The 12994-nt window shown below is 53.0% G+C and overlaps 1 protein-coding gene across 6 annotated transcripts in view; it reads left to right on the forward strand.

The window, feature by feature from the left end:
- Nucleotides 1-130: 130 nt before the first annotated feature.
- Nucleotides 131-12994, forward strand: part of NOS1AP (nitric oxide synthase 1 adaptor protein) — a 43080-nt gene continuing 30216 nt past the window's right edge. For 5 of the 6 annotated variants that reach the window (XM_071751280.1, XM_071751279.1, XM_071751281.1 and 2 more), the window contains exons 1-2: nucleotides 157-366; nucleotides 10718-10789. In XM_071751280.1, the coding sequence (XP_071607381.1) occupies nucleotides 262-366; nucleotides 10718-10789 (177 nt within the window). In that variant the 5' untranslated portion in view covers nucleotides 157-261. Of the gene's footprint in view, nucleotides 367-10717; nucleotides 10790-12994 lie in introns of all 6 variants that reach the window. The other variant, XM_071751282.1, reaches the window with a different exon arrangement.

Here is a 12994-nt window from a genome sequence, read left to right on the forward strand (position 1 = left end):
CCCACCGCCCCTTCGAGTCCCCGCTGGAAAAGGAGGGGGGGAAAAAATGCGTGTGCGGGACCCGCGCTGAGAAACCCCCTCCCCTCCATCCATTCCATCCCATCCCTTCCATCCCTTCCCCCGCCCTTCCGCGGCGGCGCGTCCCCGCCCCGGGGCCGTCCGGCGGCGAGGGGCGGAGGTTACGCGGCGGCAGCGGCAGCGGCGGGGCCGGGGCCGGGGCCGGGCGAGCTGCAGGGGTTGCCCGGTGGCCGCGGGGCCGCCATGCCCGCCAAGTCCAAGTACAACCTGGTGGACGACAGGCACGACCTCCGCATCCCCCTGCACAACGAGGACGCTTTCCAGCACGGGATCTGCTTCGAGGCCAAGGTGGGCACCGGGCCCGGGGGGTGGTTCAAAGGCGGGGGGGGGGTCCCCCCTGCAGAGCGCCTGAGATTCTCTATTTTCCAGTTTGTTTTTTCTTTTCCCGCATAGATTTGGGGTTTCTCCGGGATGCTTCCCCCTTGGCATTGCCAGCTCTGCCCCAGGCTTAGCTGGGAAGTGTTAGGTGGGGATCCGGGATGTGGAGCTGGGGGGATGAGTTAAGCTGGAGAAGGGGGGGGTCACCCGAGCATCCCTCCTGGGTTTTTCCTGGAGTTACAAGGGCTGTGTGAGGCTTCCCGGGAAAGCACGGAAGATTCGGGCTTTGCTTGGAGGACCGGGATGAGCGGTGTGAAGGCTTGCGGGATGCCTTGGATCCCGGTGCTCTTCCAATGGGATAAACTCAGCGTTGGAGCAGATGGAGGGGTGCAGTGCAAGAGGTCAGGGCTGCCTGCCCGAAAGGAAAGCTTCCTATTTCTCTTTTACGTATATAAACCATTCTTGCCAGTGGCTTTGGCAGGAAACATTTTTTTTTTTCTTTCCAGTCTCTTGCTCCACTTAGGCTGTGGCTTCCCACAGGCTGAGAGCTTGGGATTTTGCAGTAAGTTGGGTAAAAACTGAGCTACCCATCCACATTGCCCAGCCCCAAGCAGGTAGTGCTGGCTGGCAGCAGACTGGGAAGTAGCTGGCCATGATATTTGAAGAGGGAAAACAAAATCCTACACCCCTTGCTGTTCCTGGTGGATGTGGATGTGCCGATGGGATAATCAAGAGTGAGGCTGATTTGGGGAAAAACTGGTGTTTAACAGCTTTGGGTGGCAGGGGGGTAGGACAACACCCTGTTGTCCTTGGAGCACATGTGCTGGCAGGGGAAAACAAAAATAACAGATTTGGTCTCAAATTGTGTGCAGTGCCTTGGAGGCAAGGCTGGGATTTTTTGGAGGGTGTCAAAGTGTTGTTTGACCCCTTTGCTGAGGGTGGGGAGGGCTCCTCTGCAGAGGCCATCAGCTGCCTGGTTGCTGCAGAGAGGAAAAGAGCAGAGGAGTTGTTTATGGAACAAACTTAAACCTGCTTTGCAACTATTTCCTGGAAAAGACTGTTCAGGTTGAGCTGTGCTGCCTTTTGCTCCGGGATTATTTGAGCTGAGTGCTGGTTTGCTGCCAGCACCTGCTCAGCCCTCACCTGGGGAGGCTGCAGAGCATCTCAGTTTTGAAATGCCATCTGCTGCTTCCATGCCAGGTTTGGGAAGCTGGATGAGGGGTGAGGAGTGGGATTTAGTTGCCCCTTGGTCTGCTCTTGGCTCGTCTCTTTTCCATCTCATTGATGAAGTGGTGCATTTGGTTTTTGTTAGCTCCTCTTGCTCGTTTTTGGGTGTCCTGTGGCTCACGTTGATGCCAGGCACAGGCTGTACAAAACCCAACTTCCCAACCTCTGGGTTTCTCCAGCAGCCCCTGGTGCCAGGCACAGAATGCAGATGGCTTAGGCAATTACTCCATCCTTTTATTAGATTGCTGGAGATTAATTAAATGCTGACACTCCTTTAGCTCCTTTTATCCCCAAGAATCCTGAGTGTTTAAACCTGCGTGGCTCTCCTTTCAGGCAGGCACCCAATACTAGTCACAAAAATGAGAAACACTGATTTAGGGCAGAACTTTAGGGGAAGAGGAAAGAAAAATGCTAATCTGGTGCTCTGGACCTGAGGTACCTGTCTCCTAAAAACCTCTGGGAATTGCTGTGTTGGAGATCCCAAAGTTACAGCCCCTCAGCAGCTGGATCAGTGCTCTGGCAGCCTGGGATTCCTGACGAGCTTACTTGGGGCTCACTGCAGGGGGGTAAAGGGAGCCTGAGTGCACTGATTTCTTGTTTTAATTTTTAATTTTATTTTTTACCCATGGACCTACTGCTGTCTTCCTTGGCATTGTGCAGTGAATGTCTTTTGGGTTGTTGCCCATCTTGTCTCTCTGCCAGGGGGGCAGAGGCATCTTGGGGTGGGTGGCCATGGGCAGTCAGGATTTGGGTTCTCACTTCAAAGCAAGTGATGCTGTTGTTCATCCCCACTGACACTGCTTGCAGCCTGGGGACTCTGAGGCTGAGAAATGTCCTCTGAGGATTATGTTAATCCATTTTCTGGAAATAAATCCAAGAGTTGAAAAAAAATCCCACTCCATCTTCTTAGGGCTAGTAATACATTTCACACTTTTGGCTCCTTTTTCATTGGACGCCTCTCTTGGCACCAAAATCCTCAGTATTCCAGAGGTGCCTGCTGGGAATCAGGGGAACTGGTTCAGAGAGGAGGCAGGGTGCTTGCTTTTTTTCTGCATCTTTTGGTCTGGCCTGTTGAATGGGATGGAAAACCTGGCCATATGAGTTGGCTGAAGTGTTGGGCTGGAAGATGCTGGGTTCTGCAGCACGGCGTGGGGGAGCAGGCAGAATTCCCACTTGTGCAATGCTTTCCTGATTAAGTCCATGGGTATGTAAGGAGCAGACAGCCTCCTGTCCTCCTCCTCCACCTCTCCAAGCAGTCTGGCTTCTCTATTTGGGATGAGGAGGAGGAGGATGTGACCTTACTTGTTATCTTCCCAAAGCCTTGGTGCTGTGGGACAGAACTCAGGGGCTCACTTGTGCAACACCAGCAGTTCTGTGGAGTCAGAAATAGTGACCCGGGTCACTCCAACACCTCCAGGGATCAGCACAGAGGAAACTGAAGGAAGTGGTGGAGCCTTTCATGGAACCCCCTCCATCCACTCAAGTGCTGGGTGCTGCTGTGTTTGCATGGGGAGGACATTTCCAGAGCTCTTTGGGCTGGATTCTCTCAAAAGCAGGAGAGATTCTTCCTGCCCTACAGACCTCGTGTTCCTGTTTTACCAATTACCTGTTCTTTTACCAATTACCTGTTCTTTACCTTCCTGTTCTTTGGGAAGCAGCTTTTAATTCCTCAGTTTCAAGACTAGTTAATTCATTCACTGTGCCATCAGGTACCTGGTTCCCAGGTGGCTGCAAGGACCCTTTCTGCTGCCCCCCCAGCTGCAGGTGAGGGAAGAAGGGGCTGGGCAAGCAGAACTTGGTCCTTGGTAGCCCCAGTGCCTTTGGTTCAGGACAACCATGGGCTGGGACAAGACAGGTGCTGAGAAGATAGATTGGGGAAGATAGACTGGGAAGATAGATTTGGGAAGATTGTTGTTCTCCTGAGCAGCAGGTGGTGTTTTCGGGTTTGGGTGCTTTGTTTTTTATGGGTTTTTTTGGGTTTTTTTTAATCCCTCAAGGGAACTTGGCAACCAGGCATTTTCTATCATGTTTGTCAGTACTTTGCTCTTGTGGGTGGGAAACTGAAGTTGATCCAAGCATCTGCTGCTGTCTATGTTTGGAGATGGGACACGAAGGAGATTTTAGGCAGATCCAGAATGTCCCTTCCTATGATGGGTCCATCCAGCTCATCTGCCTGGGGCTGTGAGCACAGGCAGAGCCTGCACAGAGAAGCCCTTTATCAGGAAAAAGATGATAGCCTCAGGTGAACACGTGTGTTTCCACTCTTGGGTGTATTTTTATGTCAGTAGGGGCTGTAATAAAGGAATTTGAAGTGAGTGGAGGTGCAGGCAGCTCCAGCTGGGGTCTTCAGTTCCCCTCCTCTGCATCGGGCTCCTTTCCTGGAGAGATGTTTTCCCAGAGGGCTGGAAAGCCAGAGCCAGGTTGTGTGAAGCTCTGCACCTCTTCAGCTGGCTGGGAGAGACTTGGCAGCTTTCTCAGGGGGCTGTTTGTCCTGGCAGCTCTGGAGTACAATCTGCTCTGTCAGGGCTGCAAAGCTGCAGTGGGATTTAACCCAGGACTTCTTGCCTGAGGCTGGAAGTAACCTTTCCATGTGCCACCAAAGTTCTCCTCTGGATATTTCTCCTCTGCATATTTCTGCCATGCTTGCTAGCTCAGTTCACAGGCTGGGTAGTGAAACACTTGGCAAAAAAAAAATAAAAAATAAACCTTTGCCAGGATTTGGCAAAGCTGTTTGCACTTAGACTGCAGGTCCCAGCTGCTCAGCACATGGGCATGGGGGATGCCAGAAGGTCCCAAGGAAGGAGCAGTGGAGGTGGGATGCTCCCAACCCTGCTGAAGTGCTCTGGCCTTGCACATCCTGTCCCCAAATGCCTGGGAAGGCTGGAGCTGGGTGGGAATGCAGGAAATTCAGCCCCTGGGTGGGCAGCATGGCTGAGGGGGGGGGGTATAGAAACAGGGGGGGTATGGACAGCCCTGCTCCATTGGCATGGAAAAACTGCTCCCCCTTGCAATGTGTCCAGGTGCAGAGATCACAGAATCCTAGAATGGGCTGGGTTGGAAGGGACCTCAGAGATCATCAAGTCCAACCCTTGATCCACTCCCACTGCAGTTCCCAGCCCATGGCACTGAGTGCCACATCCAGGCTCTTTTGAAATATCTCCAGGGATGGAGAATCCACCCCTTCCCTGGGCAGCCCATTCCAATGCCTGAGCACCCTCTCCCTAAAGAAATTCTTTCTCATGTCCAACCTAAACCTCCCCTGGCACAACTTGAGACCTCTTGTGCCCTCTTGTCTTGCTGAGAGTTGCCTGGGAAAAGAGCCCAACCCCCCCCTGGCTCCAACCTCCTTTCAGGGAGTTGGAGAGAGTGATGAGGTCTCCCCTGAGCCTCCTCTTCTCCAGCCTCAACACCCCCAGCTCCCTCAGCCTCTCCTCATAGGATCTGTGCTCGAGATGTCTCCCCTTATCAGCTGAACCCCCTCTTTTGGCTGGCAAGAAGGGAGAGGGATGTGTGGTGGAGTGGTTCTGGTCTGCTGGGTGCTGGGGTCTTGTTTTGGGATGCCTGGAGCTCTGTTTTTCTGGCTCTCAAGTGTGGAAAAAGAGCATGAGAAGAGCTGGAGCTGTGGGAGATAGAGGTGCAAGGCACAGAGGGGTGTGAGCAGTACAAAACCTGGGAATTCTTGGAGGGGTTTGGCTTCTGGAGAATGTTATGGATTTGTACCAGCTGCAAGCTGTGGGGATGGTTAGAGAAGGGTTTTGTGTTAGAAAGAAGCACTTGGAGTATGTAACAAAACCAGAAATCAGTGAGTAGATATCAAGGTGTCTATAGATGTGTAGAGAACCACACAATACTCTTAGTTTTTTTGGTTCTCTTGGTTCTCCCCTCCTGAGCAGGATCCATAACCCATTCCCACAAAGTCACCAGCACGTGCTGACTCAATGGCACAAGGACAAAAAAAAAAAGCCCCCAGATCCCAGGACCTGCCAAACTCCTCCTGGAAAGGCAGACACACACTGACTGCTCCAGCACCAGACAAAACCACAACAGAAGTGCCAGTTTGCAGGGGGATTTTTTTCAATTATTTTTTTTTATTTATTAATTTTTTATAATGAAATGGCTTTCAGTTGTTCCAGGAGAGATTCAGATTGGATATTAGAGAGACTTTCTTTACTGGAAGCATTGGGACATGTTGCCTAAGGAGGTGATGGGGTTCCTGTCCCTGGGGGTGTTCAGGGAATGGGCAGATGTGGCACCATGGGAGATGATTCAGTGGTTACAGTGGGGGAGGACTGATGGTTGGGCTTGATCTTGAAGGTCCTTTTCCAACCTTGATTCTAGGATTCTGTGATTTAGACACCAGAGCCCCATTAAGGCAGGACTGGGCAGGGCAGTACCAACCCTCCAGCCTTAGGTTGGAAAGCCAGGGCTTTTTTTCCATTGTAGTCAGCTGGCATCCTGGCTTTTCCATCCCTTTTGGCCTCTGAGCTTGCACCACCACAGTCTGAGTAAACTTCCCCCTTTTCCTTCCAGGCTGGGCTGGTGCTGGGGTGTGGGGCAGAGCCTGGGTTGTGCCAGCTCAGCCTCTTGGTTCCCTGGGCAAAGGTTGTGCCTGGGAGCAGAGGGCAGCAAAAAACCCCAGGATCTTGGATTTCTTCTCCATCCCAGGTCCAGGACCCCCTTGCTTTCCTGGATCCTGGTGGATGTCCCAGTATGGAACTGGTCCCAGCATCCCTCCCCTGCCAGGCTGCAGATGCAGTGGCTCCTGGTCCACCCTGGACTCAGGATGGCTTTGGAAGCTGGAAACCTGGCAGGCAGCCAATGGAGGCTTCCCTAAAAGTTGGGAATGATTCAGCCCTGACCTTTAGGCAGCAGCTTTCCTTCCTCCCTCCCTTGGGAAGGGGGCAGCTCCTCTCCCTTCAAGGCTTTTGCTGCCCACCCCCCTGCAGAGGATCTCATCACCACCCCTTGCAAGGTGTCCCCCCCCATCAAGGATGGGATCAGCCTTCAGTTTGCTGAAAATATCTCCCCACCTGCTGTTACAGAACAGGCACCTTCTCCAGAAAACTCATTTCTCAGAGAGCAGAGAACGAGCAGTATGAAACAGCCTCAAGGGAAAAGGAAAACCAAGGGACTTGTGCAGACATTGCTTTGGCAAAATACTCTCCTTTGTTTTCTTGGGGGTTTTTTTGCCCCTCCCATCTGTCCAGGGCAGGACTGGTATTTCCCTGACCATGGCAAGTTTTCTGTAAGCCATGGGTAGGGAATGGTTCTGGAGTCCCCTTCCAGGCATGCCTGGGCAGGCAGGGGAGCTTGGTGGATGGGAGGGGGACAGCAAACCAACCCCCTCTGGGTGCTGAGAAACCTGATGGGTGATGGGCAGCAAGCCTGTGCCTTGGCAGGGTGAGGAGCTTCCCTTTCTAGGGTCCCAGGAAGGTCTGATGCAAGGCCAGAGCCCATGCCCAGGTCAGCTTGGACGCTTGCACTGATGCTGGAGCATTGGGGGACCAAAAGCACCCTGCAGAATAGGTGCTTTTTTTAGTGCCTGCCCACCCATGGTGACACAGCCACGAGTGGCTCTGGCTTTATTTTCCTTCCTTTTCTCTTGGGTGCCTTCCTTTCTCCTCCCCAGGCTCAGCCCTGGCCCTGCTGCCTCCTTTTCCCATGGCTGCTCCTACTGATGCTGATGTCCCTAGGAGATGGGACATCAAACTTTATGGGGACCAGGGCCACCACCTTGCTTGGTGCACATGGATTTTAAAGGAAGAAAAGAAGCCATGCCCAGGACATCCTCAGAGGGTTCTGCCCTGAGAGGAGGGAGCTGGGTCTCAGCATTGAGGTGGGATAAGGGGAGAATCCTGCACCCCAGAGGCTCCTGCTGCTTTGCTAATGCTTGCCTCTGCCTTTTCTGCTTTTTCCCCACACTTTCCCCAAATGAAGGTTGGTACTGTGAGCAGGGGGGCTGGAGGAGAGCAGAGCAAACCTGCACCTCAGTAAGGAATAGAGGTGGTTTCTGAGGTCATCCCCTCCACATTTTTGGGAGGATGCTCCTCGTGTTGGGAGGGTGCAGTGCAGTTCCCATGTGTGATTTTCTGCCTTGAAGGCAAAAATAGCCTGAGAAGACTTGGTCCATCTGTTGAGTTTTCTAAACCATGCAAAAAATCCCTTCCTGCAGAGCGGAAGGAGGGGTGGAGGTGTTTTGGGAGCTGTCAGCACAGTAATTGTGTGGAGGGAGCCCACCCAGGGGCTGGTGGAGCCACGTTCCTGGGTACAGGATGCAAGAGGATGGGCTGGAGCCCAGGTTTGGAAGCAGAGGTGAATCCTGCAGGGTTTGTGAGCAGTCGTGAACTGGAGGGGAACAGCTAGGATGGCATCAAGACACTTCCCAGTGTTCTTGTGCTGCTTTCCATCACGTCAGGGCCATCCCAGGATGTCCAAGGTGCTGCCCTGTTTCTGCTCCATCACCTGCTCGTGCAATTCCAGGTATGAGGGTTGCTTCTGGCCAAGGTTGTGGTCATCCTCCAGGAAGCTGGCATTGCTTAGAATTCCTCTGGCTGTGGGAGGGTGCCAGCAGTGGCTGGGGACATCTCCTGCCTGGCTGGTGGCTTTCCCTGGCCTTGCACATGAGCAAGGAAAGCAAATACCCCCCCAGCTGCAGTGCCCCTGTGCTGTTGGGAGTAGCTAGAAGGAGGTAGGCATCCTCTGGCTGTTTCCTTTGCTAGCAAAAGTCTGTCCTGCTCAGAATGGAAGGGAAGAAGTCCCTCTCCCTTGCAGGTGAGGGGGGAGCAGCACTGTGTGGTCCTCAGCAGCAGAGGGACACGGGGATGCTGGAGGCAGAGGTGCCAAGGCATCCACCTGGTGCTGGGAAATGGGGAGGATTTCTTCTTCTTACCCAGGGTCCTGCCTGCCAGAGCCCTTCTTCTCATCTCCTGCTCTACTGATTTCAGACTGCAGATAAGAAAAGAGGACTGACTGGTGTCAAAAGTGCCCCTGTTAATAAGATCTGAGCCTTTGAAGGGGGGAGAAGGGTCCGTTTAGGAGGTGCAACTAAAAACTTCAGAGCTGTGCTTTTGGGGTTGGGTCTGGGTGGTTAATGTCCCCTTTGCCAGCAGCATGCTTCATGGGCCTGAATTCCTGCCCTGCACCCTGGCAGCCCACTCAGCATGTGACAAATGTGCCAGCTGTTTGGGGTTTATTTTTATGTCCTCTCTCTTCACATCTCCTTGGAACACCAGTGCCTGTTCCCTGTTCCTGTCTCTCTCTTATGGACCATCCCCACGAGCAGGTGATGGAGCAGAAACAGGACAGCACCTTGGACATCCTGGGATGGTTTGCACATGGTGGAAAGCAGCACGAGAACACTGGGAAGTGTCTTGATGCCATCCTAGCTATTCCCCTCCAGTTCATGACTGTGAGCAGCTGAACCAAAGGGCTGCTCACAAACCCTGCAGGATTCACCTCTGCTTCCAGACCTGGGCTCCAGGCCATCCTCTTGCGTCCTGGTGCATCCTGGTGCATCCTGGTGCATCCTGGTGCATCCTCTTGCTTCCTCTTGCATCCTCTTGCATCCTCTTGCTTCCTCTTGCTTCCTCTTGCTTCCTCTTGCTTCCTCTTGCTTCCTCTTGCATCCTCTTGCATCCTCTTGCTTCCTCTTGCTTCCTCTTGCTTCCTCTTGCTTCCTCTTGCCTCCTCTTGCATCCTCTTGCATCCTCTTGCTTCCTCTTGCTTCCTCTTGCTTCCTCTTGCTTCCTCTTGCTTCCTCTTGCTTCCTCTTGCATCCTCTTGCATCCTCTTGCTTCCTCTTGCTTCCTCTTGCTTCCTCTTGCATCCTCTTGCATCCTCTTGCTTCCTCTTGCTTCCTCTTGCTTCCTCTTGCTTCCTCTTGCTTCCTCTTGCATCCTCTTGCATCCTCTTGCATCCTCCTGCATCCTCCTGCATCCTCTTGCTTCCTCTTGCATCCTCTTGCATCCTCTTGCTTCCTGGTGCATCCTGGTGCATCCTGGTGCATCCTGTACTCTCAGGGCAGGAGCTGTGCAGCTGGGTATGGCCTTCCTGAGTGTTGGGCTGGTGAAATTTGAGGTGTAGGCACAGAGGGTTGGCAAGGATGACATTCACACACACACAAAAAAAAACCCCCAAACCCCCCCCAGGGGCTGCCCTGCAGCCTCTGCTGTGCTTCCTGGAGCATCCCAGCAGAGAGGAGCAAAGCTGGGGGAGAAGGAACCCCACTCCACAGCCCCTACCTAATGGCACGTGCTTGGCCATCCAGCCACCCCTCTTCATGCCAGCACTTGAGAGCAGTGAGGGGGTTTTTCAGGGTGTCAGGAGGGGTTAGAGCCCTGCTCAGAGGAACACTCAGCCCTGCTGGGTTTGGTGCCCATGCTGGGGGTTACGTCAGCGCTGGCCTCGAGATGAAGCGTGGGAGCACCAGGGGCTGGGAAATAAACTCAAAATGCTTTTCTTCTGACTACACATTCTTCGTGCCCCGTGTCACTTGGCTGTTTCCTTGCCCTTCTTCCGACTCTGCCCTCTTCCATTTTCTTTTTTAAAAAGGGTTTTGTTCAGCATCTCTCTGGGCTGGGTCGCAGCGGTGCTGCCTTTGGTCCCCTCTGAATAGCAAAGCAGCTCCTTTATTCTGCAGGCTTGGCCTGGAGGCTCAGCACTGCTGCAAAACCAGCCAAGGCTTTGGCAGGGCTGTAATTAAGAAGTGAAGGGCCTGTCACAGGACAGGTTGCCCCAGCTATTTTAGGGATATTCCCAAATCCAGGTCTGTAATAGATGATGCGGTGCAGCCAAGGGAATGTTGGCTCGTTCCTGTATTCCAGTGTACTTATCCCAGAGCACTTTGGTCACACCACAGGTGACTGAGTCCTGCTGGCCTGATTACTGAAGTTATTTTATTGTTAGAATGCAGGCAGCTGAATCCTTGAAACACTGTGGTGGGTGAACAGCTTCGTGGTGGGAGGTGTGCAGCGTTGGGAGTGCAGGGAGCAAAATGCTGCCTGTTCCCTAGAAACGAGCCTGGTTTCCCTCTGGAGATGCCACTGAGGTCCAGTTCTGTGGAAACTCAACTAATCCACTCTTTCTTTCTCCCCAGTACATCGGGAGCCTGGATGTGCCACGGCCAAACAGTCGGGTGGAGATTGTGACAGCCATGAGGAGGATCAGGGTGAGTGCAGCAAGGATGCTTCATCCCCTTCTGCATCAGGGTGCCAGTTCCCACCTTACAGCCTCATCTCCCTCCCCTGAGTCCTGCCCTCCAGGTTATTCTCTCCGTTCTCTGTGTGATCAGGGCTTGGTGGCAGCAAGCTTGTGACTTGGTGGCACGTGGTGACATTTGGAGCATCCACAGCCATCCCTCAGCCCATTTGGAGCATCCATGTGGTGCCACAGCTGGGCTGAGCTGCTCTGTGCTCAGGGGCATCACTGGGGGCAGGTCCTGGGGATGGGGTGGAATGTGGGTGCTGGGGATGGGGTGGAAGGTGGGTGCAGGACACAGGGGGGAAGGTGGGTGCAGGACACAGGGGGGAAGGTGGGTGCAGGACACAGGGTGCCAGGTACGTGCGTGTCCGTGATTCGGGGGATTTCCTCCCGTGTCGGTGCAAAGGCAAGAGAAAACTCCTTGTGGAAGAAGTACATTTTCTTTTTTACTGTTTGCAGAAGCACTCCAGCTCCCTGCAAATGTGTGCACTGGGCTGGAGGTGCCAGCAGGTTGGTTCTCTGTGCAAATTAAAGTGCTGAGTAACCAGCTCTGGGGCCGGGCGGCAGCGAGCTGCTTGAACAGCAAGTAGGTCAGGGGATGTCAGCTGGTGATGAAGTCATCCCAGCTTCCCAAAATACTTATAGGCAGGATATGGGACGCTCTTGCCCTATAATGCTTGGCTGGTGGCCAGGAGAGGAGCTTTTCCTCTCGCCTGCACAATGGGGAGGTCTTCAAGGGCAGGCTGGGAGGAAGGCAAACCAGGCATCAGTGTCCCCAGCCCTAAAGCAGCAGCCATCTGACTGCTGTGTGACATGGGAGGCAGCCCTGTGAGTGGTGGTTGGACCTTGGCTACAGGCACAGGTGGTTGGATGAGGTGTCTTTCTGGTGGCCTCAATGGGATGCCCATTTCTGGGTGTCACCCCTTACATATCTTGTTTTTTTCGTGCCACCAAAAGAGGAGAAGGGGCATCACATCCCAAGGAGAGGAGCATCAGTACCCCAAGGACGCTCTTTGCAAGTCTGTTTCAAATTTTCAGTGCTTAAATAGTTTGTGGGCCTTTCTCAGCAGCTTTTCTACTCAATGCCCTCTCCTCTTGGTGGTGGTTGGGGTTGTGGGCAGTGCTGGGGATTCCTTTATGGCTTTAGTGTTGTTCCAAGTGATGTTTGGGACAGAACAACTGTGATGCCATCAGGAGCTCTCAGAAGCAGCCATTTCCTCTTCGAGCTGTCAAGATAAGACTTTTGAAAGAATACAGCCCCAAAACCCTGTAACTCGTCAGTGGGGGAGGATTGACACAACTCTGAGGCCTTAGATGCACCCTAAGAAAAAAAAAAGACAAAACAACAAACCACCACCAAAATTTGTTGACCAGCATAAATAGTCTAGAATATTTGTAGATAAAGCTCTGAATGACAGGGAAAGGACAGAAATTATAGTGAAATAATTATTCCATGTGGCAAATTATGTGGTTGGAACGTGCTCAGGCTTCCTCTTGCTCTAATATATGACAGGAGTGATGCAAATCATTGAAAGACCCCAAGTTTGCAGGTCAGGGAGACTTTTAATGTCTGTTTATTTGTCAGAGGGTGCTGTTTGGGAAGAGGTTGCCAGCATGATGTATTTGCCAGGAGTTTACACATCCAGCCCTTCCCTGCTTCCCTGTGGTTTGGGCTGGCCTCACACCCTGAGGCAAGACCTTATCAGGATCTTGCAAGGACATTTTTGGACTGGGCTGGGAGCCAGGGCCTGGTTTGAAGTTAGCTGGAGGTCAGGGAATGCATGTCCTTCTTCAGTCAGAAGGGTGGTTGTGTTCTTTGAGGAAGAAAATCATCCCCAAAATATTGGCATGGGGAAGCCAGAGGAAGAAAAAGCTTATTTAGGCATAGAAAGTGAGCAATGTGGGGTTTTTTTTTCAAGTGCAAGCTGCAGTGGTTCTGGGTGTGAAGCAGCTGAGGGCTTTAAGGTTTTTCATGCAGTCCCTGGCTTAGGGGGAAGTGGTGTTTCCTGGCATGTCCTGAGTGCCAGGACCCTCTCCATCCCTCACTGCCCTGTGTCACAGGATCCCAGAACCATCCAGGTTGGAAAGGAGCTCTGAGAGCATCCAGTCCAACCCTTGCTCCACTCCCCCCGTGGTTCCCAGCCCATGGCACTCAGTGCCACATCCAGTCTCT

The sequence above is a fragment of the Heliangelus exortis genome, chromosome 8 (genome assembly GCF_036169615.1).
Source record: "Heliangelus exortis chromosome 8, bHelExo1.hap1, whole genome shotgun sequence".
Classification (NCBI taxonomy): domain Eukaryota; kingdom Metazoa; phylum Chordata; class Aves; order Apodiformes; family Trochilidae; genus Heliangelus; species Heliangelus exortis.